An 8,486-nucleotide genomic window follows, 5' to 3' on the forward strand; every position below is an offset into this window, starting at 1 on the left:
TGGCTGTTGCTGCTGCTTTTGACCCTTATTTTGTTATTGTTCTTGTATCTTTCTGTGTTTGTGCGTCTGTTTATGTTATGCCATCATAGTTTTTGTTGTTGCTCATGTTGTTGTTGCAGCCATTTGTGAAGTTACTGTAAGTGTGTTTGTGTGTATATATATGGGTTTGCTTACTCTATTGTTTACATCCATGTCCTTTATTTTTTCTTTTTTATTTACTTATTTATCTCTATTTCATCATAAGTTTGTGCATGTTTGTCTTTTGTATGTATTACACTGTTTGTATCTCTGTGTTTTTTCCTCGCTTCTGTCTTTAGTTGTCATGTTGTGTGGTGGTGGTGGGTGTTCTTGTTCCATTCATGTTTTTTGTTGAGACTTCATCTGTCTATTACTATGTGTGTTCCCTCCGTAATCTGTCTAAAAGTCATGTTTGCTCTATGAATTGATTATACCTTAACCTCTGTTATTAACTGAGTTTCTATATTCTACTTGAGCATGTTGGTAGAGCACTGACGAGCTTTTCTCCTCTTTGTGCTCCTCTATGCTGCATACCATCTCCCCAATGTGTGGAGTGTTGTCTTGTTTCTGCACTGTACTAAAGTACACTGTGAGCTGAAAGCTACATTTCTAATCTTACAGTTAACCTGTGAGTTCATCCTACATAGTATACAATTGTTCTCCATACATGGGGACCTATCGAAAGAATAAATTCTACAGGTCAGGGATTTTATGGGGGTTCCTGGCCTTTCTACTACTTTAATCCATAGATTTACCTCATCTAATGCTTTTCTAAAAAAAGTATGCCATTTCGCCACCAGGGGTAGCATCGATGAACATGACACTCTGGTATTTTTTGTTGTCATACCATGAGTTGGCCTTATATATTTTTTTCTGGCCCTTTCTGTACTGTTCCAGGATTTACTCATGTAGCAAACAGATCCAATTTGCATCACTCTCTTTGATGGCCTTGTACTTATCCCTGGCTTCTTTGTACACTCTAATTCTGTTCTTTTGGTTGTAGCCAGATAATTGCATGTGGTGGATGAAGTGTTTTATGTGTCTTTCCAATTCCATTGGGTCACAAAAAGAAAACCACAAAGATATTAAGGTTAGTCATTCTAAATTAGTGGTCTCAGAGGTGTCATCATGCATAGAGCCAATCATATCCACCAGTGCTATCCATTGCTGGCGGTCTCATGCCAGCCCTTCTGCATCCTCCAAGGTGGTGTCGAACTTCTGGAGATCTTCTCCAATTACGTCCAGCCATCTGACCCAATCAATCACAGTCTAACCATCACTGCAAACACAGCTGCAATCAACGACACTTGCAGACTTGATCCTGTCACTCCTGATGAAATCAGTGCTGCCCTGAAAAAGTTTGACAACCACAAAGCTCTGGAATTTGCACTATCACTGTGGAAATGTAGAAATGGGTGGTGAAAACATGGTCCAGCAGCTTGCTTGCATCATCAATCATGTATGGATGTTAGAGTGGCTCCCAAATGATCAGACCCAGGGCATCATCCTCCCTTTCTGGAAACAAAAGGGCATCCAACTCATTTACAGCAACCACAGGGACATCACCCTCCTGTCCATCTTGGGGAAGCTCTTCATAAAAATACTGAATCATAATAAATCAAATATAAATAAATAATAGTTCATTAATGTATAAATGTACCAAAATGTTTTTCATTGAAAATGTATGTGAAATTGTGAAAAAGAAAAAAAAAAATGACAAGACTATTAAGGTTAGTCTTGATTTTCCCCTCTGGTGCTACTTTTTGGTTTAAATTTGCTCTGATTTTATGTCCTTTTCTATATTTCTCTTCTATTTCTCATCTGGGTCAACTTTCAATGTTTATTAAGTTGGCTACTCAAATTTTTCCTTTTTTTCTTATGTTTTCAATTTTTAAAGATATTCTACTTGGATCCCCGACCTTTACACTGGCCACGATACATAGAAAATTATTGTTTGGGTATCAAACAGTTTATATTAAATGAAGACATGTCTGGCCTACCAGCAGCCAGGGCACACCTGAGGAAGTGAGTTTCTTTTTAAATTCTATGTTATTCTTCAGTCAAGTTTTAGTTGTGTTCTTTGCTTTCAGTGAATTAAAAGAAAAGAAAACAAAGAAATTATTTGATGTAATTTTTTTCCATATTTACCTGAATGGAATAGTTTTTTTGTTTTTTTTAAAGATTTTTATTGTTGCAATTTTTGAAGGATGCAGTGTTCTGACAGATAACAACTGATGTGGATAGTTTATTTCATGCTGCAAGTAGTTTATTCCATGCTTCAAAAATTCTGAGCATGAAAAAATGTTTCCAAAATTCATGGGTGCTGTACTCTTTCTTGATTTCATAATCTTCATGGATGTCCAGAATTAGTTATCCAGTGTACAAATTTGATGACATGTACACCTATGTGAAAAGTTATGTAACACAAAACACGAATATAAGAATATATATTTGAAATTCAGAAGAGGATCAGTGACCAAATTGCAGATGCATGATGAAAGATTTTTAATACCTAATAATAGGTATTAGATTATTAGGTTTAAAAAAAAAAAAAAAAAAAAAAAAAAGACGAAGAAAAATGGTAAAGAAATAAGTTGAATGCAACTGCATATTCTTAATGACCGTACTGTGTTTTTGATGAGTACAATGATTCTATCATGAAAAATATATTTAGTCTTGCTGCACAAATGATACCATTTCTAGCAGGTCAAGCTACCAGTAGAGGTTGGAAGAATCAGTAGAGCATCAGACAATATGTCTTGCCATTTTTAACAGCCCTTTAATTTCTGGGTTCAAATACTACCCTCTCGCACCATCAGAAGTTAACTGAGGGTTAATGGGTTTACCTCCGGTACAAAGAAGGGCAGATCACTAATCTATCATAGGTAACATTTCCAGATAATCAGTTGTGGAGGGTAGTCTTTACAGGTAACATTTCCAGATGATCTGTTACCTGTTCACAGATGAACTAGAACACTGCAGAATAAACTGTTCTGTCCAGAAACAATGAAATACTTGCAATAGATTTGAATTCATGATCTATAGGTAAGGAGTTTAATGTCATATTTGGATATCTGGTCTATTTTATTCTTTGTCTCATGTATTCACACACTCATATAGATAAAATTATATATTTCTTTATTCATTTATTTTCAGATTGCGAAACATTCGTTACACATTCAACACAATGTTGATAGTCGTCTTCTGGCGAGTTCTTATTGCCCGATCAGATTTGGCTCGCAATCTCTGGTACCTGATTATGGGGCTTGTGTCTAAATTTGTCAAGAACTTTTGGATAACTAGCACACTACGGCACTAATATTATTGAAGTAAAAAAACAAACAAGATTGAGATGAACAAAAAAATGTAAAAAGCCTTGCTACATACATGAATACACACACACACATGCATGCACACACACACACACACACACACACACACACACACACACACACATTCAAGCATGCTCATGCGCACAAATTTAATAAAAAATGCAGTATTTTTTTTATTTAAAGACTAAACGTTACTTCTTCATTACTCTGTTTTCAACAATGCAGGCCATCCTTGTAACAGATTCTATCGGACCTGTTTGCAATATTCAACCTGTAATGCCACACAGATTGTTGCTTAAATTCTTTCTTCATCTCTCTCTACACATTCTGTCCATGACACAATGTAACTGTTTGCTCTGCTACTACTAACTTAATACAGCTACTACTATTATTACTACTATTATTCTCTAAGACTGTTTACAATTAAAAAATTTTTTAAACCTGAAAAATTATTGTTACTAATTAAAATGTAAAGAAAAATGTTTGGTTTCTATAAGAATGAACAGAGACTTTACTCAGAAAATGATTATAGAATAAACATAAACAAAAAAAAAAGGTAAAATGGTTGTAACTTTCAATGTCTTAGTTCATTTTATAGGAGATGTTTTTAAGTTTTGTCATTGTTTTATTAGTCAGCAATCACTAGAAATTCAAATATGTGTGCGTGTGTTGTATGTACACATACATGTGTGTGTGTGTGTTTCTCTCTCTCTCTCTCTCTCTCTCTATATATATATATATATATATATATATATATATATATATACACACACACACACACGTCTGATTACATGCATATATGTTTCTGACACAAATAATTATATATATTAAAGGCAATGACCTGGCATTATCATTTTATGTTCACTCTCCATGCTGGCATGGGTTGGACAGTTTGACTGAGGACTGGCAAGCCAGGAGGCTGCACCAGGCTCCAGTCTGATCTGGCAAGGTTTCTACAGCTGGATGCCCTTCCTAATGTCAACCACTCCAAGAGTGTAGTGAGTGCTTTTTACATGCCAATGGCTGAAATACACTCCAGATACATCCAATAATCTACCCTTTATTACAACACACAACCCAAGAAATATAGAGGTTTATAATATTGTCCACCAGAACATCCAACTACTAAGACAAGACTCAAGAATGAAACAAGCATTCGAAATACACAAAATAATCAAAAGTAAAAACCAATGAAAAATTCCTCACAAGTGCTAAATTACCTTCCACAACTCCTACACCAACAGTCAAAAAGTGTGGCCACCCCAATTGTGGGACATGCATCAATCTTATTGAAGACACAATATACCAATTCAGATTTTTACCATAAAAATTACTTTACATGTTTTTCAAGGAATTTAATATATGCTATCTAATGTCAAGGATGTAATGAAGATTACATAGGTCAAACAAAGCTTACTATAAGAAATAGACTGACCATTCACTGACAACAAATAAGAGACCCCAGTACTAGACAGATTCCACCGAGGGGACATATAGACATATGTGCAAAAAATAAGTCTCTCAAATTCCAGGTCTTCCCACTCAACCTATGTTCAGTGAATACTACAGATGAAGCATGGATAAACAAAGAGAATACTTCCATACAAAAGTACAAACCCAGACATAACAAACTTTAACAAAATACAAACACAATTAACTATTCACATATAAAACTCATTCTGTCACTTAACATGAGGAACCTACAGAGCTAACAACCTAAACTTTAGCCACTGGACTGCATACAAATGACTCCTGTCTACTCTCTCACCAGACAGATTAAATTTGGAGTACCTTGATTTTAATTAAACATGTTCACTGAACCGTGTCGGCATTCATTTTAGGTACACTAATGCAGGGACATAGCAGGAAACATACAGAAGGTTCTAAACTTAATCACATGTTCATTCTCTACAAACACTTGACAGAAAGCATTCAGAGCATTGATTGTTTAGTACTACCACTAGACTTTTTCAGTCAACCATGTCAGCCTTAACTTATGACACTAAACATTGTCACTTGATGCTAACACATGGACATAGTGGAGAACCTACAAAAATTTCTAAGACCAGTCATATGACTATCCTCTACTAATCGAAACCTATTCAAAGCACATGCTAATTTGAGCCATAAACTCCCAATAAATATAGGGCAAGCTTCAAACATTAGTCAGAAGCAAAACAACTGTGACATAAGCCACATCTTTCTATTTCAAATTTTTGAAAATCAGTGCATTTTTCCTATACGTAATGAATGTGCAAACACACACGCACAGACATACACACTCGTATACAAAATGTGTTGTGGTGGTAGAGGCATAAAATGTCTTTTGCTATGTCGTACGCAATGAATGCCCAGAAACACACACACACTCAGACATGTACACTCATATACAAAATATGTCATAGCGGTGGTGTAAAATGTCCTTTACTATGTCATACATAAGAAACACACACACACACTGACAGACACATACACACTCATATACAAAATGTGTCGTCGTGGTAGTATAATATATCCTTTGCTATCTCATACATAATGTGCTAACACATACACACACTGTCATATCCAAAATGTGTCATTGTTGTGGGATAAACTGACCTTTACTATGTTGTACATAATAAACACACTCACACACTGACAGACATATACTCATATACAAAATGTCTTGTTATATAAAATGTCCTTTACTATTTCGTATGTAACAAATGCGCAAACACACACACACTCACAGACACATACACACTTATATACAAAATGTGTCATGGTGGTATAAAATGTCCTTTACTATGTCGTACGTAATAAATGCGCAAACACAGACACATACACACTCATATACAGAATGTGATGTTGTCATTGTGGTAGTATAAAATGTCCTTTATGATAGTTGACTATAGAAAGATTGTTTTAATCTAAATGAAAATAAAAATTACATGTTGACACTCGATTTAGTGTTGACACTCGAGTTTGAGAATGCATAGGGAACAGACAGACAGACAAAGAATTCTATATAGAGAGAGATATAGAAAACAAAAGTTATTTTATTCCACATGGGTAGAAATATAGGAAATGTATGTCTGTGTGTCTGTCTTAGTATATGTATGTGAGAGTGTATGTGTGTGTGTGTGTGTGAGTGTATGTGTGATTGTCAATTACACTGATGAAAACTGGCTATGTGAAAGAGCTATACTGGCTCCAACTAATGAAATGATTGATAAACTCGATCATGAACTTCAAAAGTTAACAGATACATCAGAAATGACTTTTCCATCAATTCACACAGAAGTTGATCAAGATCAGGCTATTCAATACCCTGTTGAATTTCTGAACACACTTAAACCCACTGGAATGCTTAGGAATCTTGACCCACCTTGCCTGTGTAATGGCACTCGCTTAATTGTTACTTCCGTGAAGCCTCATGTCCTACAGGCAACAATCATAACAGTCACAAAGCAGAAAATGTCTTTATTACAAAATTTCCTCTCATACCATTTGGATTTTTCGAGGCTTCAGTTTCCTGTCAAACTAAGTTTTGGTATTTCAATTAACAAATCTCAGGGTCAGTCCCTCAAGGTAGTTGGACTTTATCTCTCTACTACATGCTTCTCCCATGGCCAACTCTATGTTGGTTGCTCACGAGTTGGAAGCAGCAACAATTCATTTGGACACCAACAAAAAAATTACACAATGAATATTGTTTACCCTGAGGTGCTTCAAGATTGACAGGTTTTCAGTTCTAAGTTCTATTATCATTACAATTTGGATATTCTTTAATAAAATATAGATATTTGAAATGATCGTGTGAAAAATATATCTTCGTATTTATTGTTTATTAATCTGAATAAGAACAGCAGTAACCCTGGCAACGCCGGGTAATTCAGCTAGTCTTTGTATATGTGTGTTGGTAATTATGTGTACATGTATATGTATGTGTATATATATATATATATGTGTGTGTGTGTGTGTGTGTGTGTATCTATAAATGATTTCAATAATATAAGGTGTATGTATATATTTATATGTACATATTTGTATGTAATCTCGTGTGTGTATATATATCTTATATATGTGTGTATGTACTTGTATGTCTATAAGTCTTATGAATATATATATATGTATCTGTTGGTTTGAATATATGTACGTGTATGTATATATATATATATATATATATATATATATATATATATATATATAGAGAGAGAGAGAGAGAGAGGTATATATATGTGTGTATAAATATGTATGTGCATTTGAGTCTGTCTATATAAATCTATTATTGTCATAATAGCCAATGAGAATGCATCATAGCTCTTAGCTCCGGCATTTGAAACTCTGAGTCCTATTATGACAACTTACTGATTGTCCTAACTATACAGACATATATATATATAAGCAATAATTATAACACTATAGAATATGGAGACTTGTTCATCCTCAAAATTTATTTCCTCCTATTTTACAATTTTATATAGCATATTATGGTTTTTATGACCTACACATTTCCACTGCACAGATTACTGGCAGTTGCAGATGCAACCTGGCACTATTTTTGGTGCAGTTTTTTCAATATCTATCCATTTGGCTAGTTTTAAAGCGAGCTGAGTGGAGTTAGTTTTTTGTTAGTTAGTGATATCTGATCCATTTGTAGGCTTGTGCAGTTGACCTCACATTCACACCAGTTGTTTTCTGAAATTAGGTTTCAGTCTAATTAGGTCAAGGTTGATATTAGTGTTTTTGTATGGCGCCTTGTTTATTTTGGCGGTTGGGTATGCTGTAGTGTAAAGGCTTTGTTTATATATTCATTTTCTTGGTTGTGCTGTTAATGTTTTGCTGTATACATTTAATAATGTATATTTTAGGTTTGTTAAGGAGGGCTATGGTTCTTGTCTTTAATTGATCAGATTAGTTTGCTTAGGCTAGTATTATTTATCTTTTTCCTATCCCTCAAAGAATTTAAATGATTGGCCAGTCTTCTCTTGAAATTAAGAAAGCTTGCTCCTATATAGAAGTACATCCTTCCCTCAAAAGTGATTTTGCATCTATAGACCAGGTTTTTTGCCAAACATCTTGAATCTATGGGCATACTGTATCCCTGGCACAGTTGCATAGACCTTATTTCTCTTATTTATTGTGTTATGATCT

General features: G+C 34.5%; 1 protein-coding gene across 2 annotated transcripts in view; it reads left to right on the forward strand.

Moving 5' to 3' along the window:
* The window catches only part of LOC149134657 (fatty acyl-CoA reductase 1-like), a 7,170-nt gene extending 3,254 nt beyond the window's left edge, over nucleotides 1-3,916 (forward strand). Inside the window, exons 2-3 of one of the 2 annotated variants that reach the window (XM_089355170.1) lie at nucleotides 1,916-2,043; nucleotides 3,175-3,916. In XM_089355170.1, the coding sequence (XP_089211296.1) occupies nucleotides 2,006-2,043; nucleotides 3,175-3,337 (201 nt within the window). In that variant the 5' untranslated portion in view covers nucleotides 1,916-2,005 and the 3' untranslated portion in view covers nucleotides 3,338-3,916. Of the gene's footprint in view, nucleotides 2,044-3,174 lie in introns of both variants that reach the window. The other variant, XM_089355169.1, reaches the window with a different exon arrangement.
* Nucleotides 3,917-8,486: the final 4,570 nt, after the last annotated feature.

The sequence above is a fragment of the Octopus bimaculoides genome, chromosome 7 (assembly GCF_046866305.1).
Source record: "Octopus bimaculoides isolate indiv1 chromosome 7, ASM4686630v1, whole genome shotgun sequence".
In the NCBI taxonomy this organism is placed as follows: Eukaryota; Metazoa; Mollusca; class Cephalopoda; order Octopoda; family Octopodidae; genus Octopus; species Octopus bimaculoides.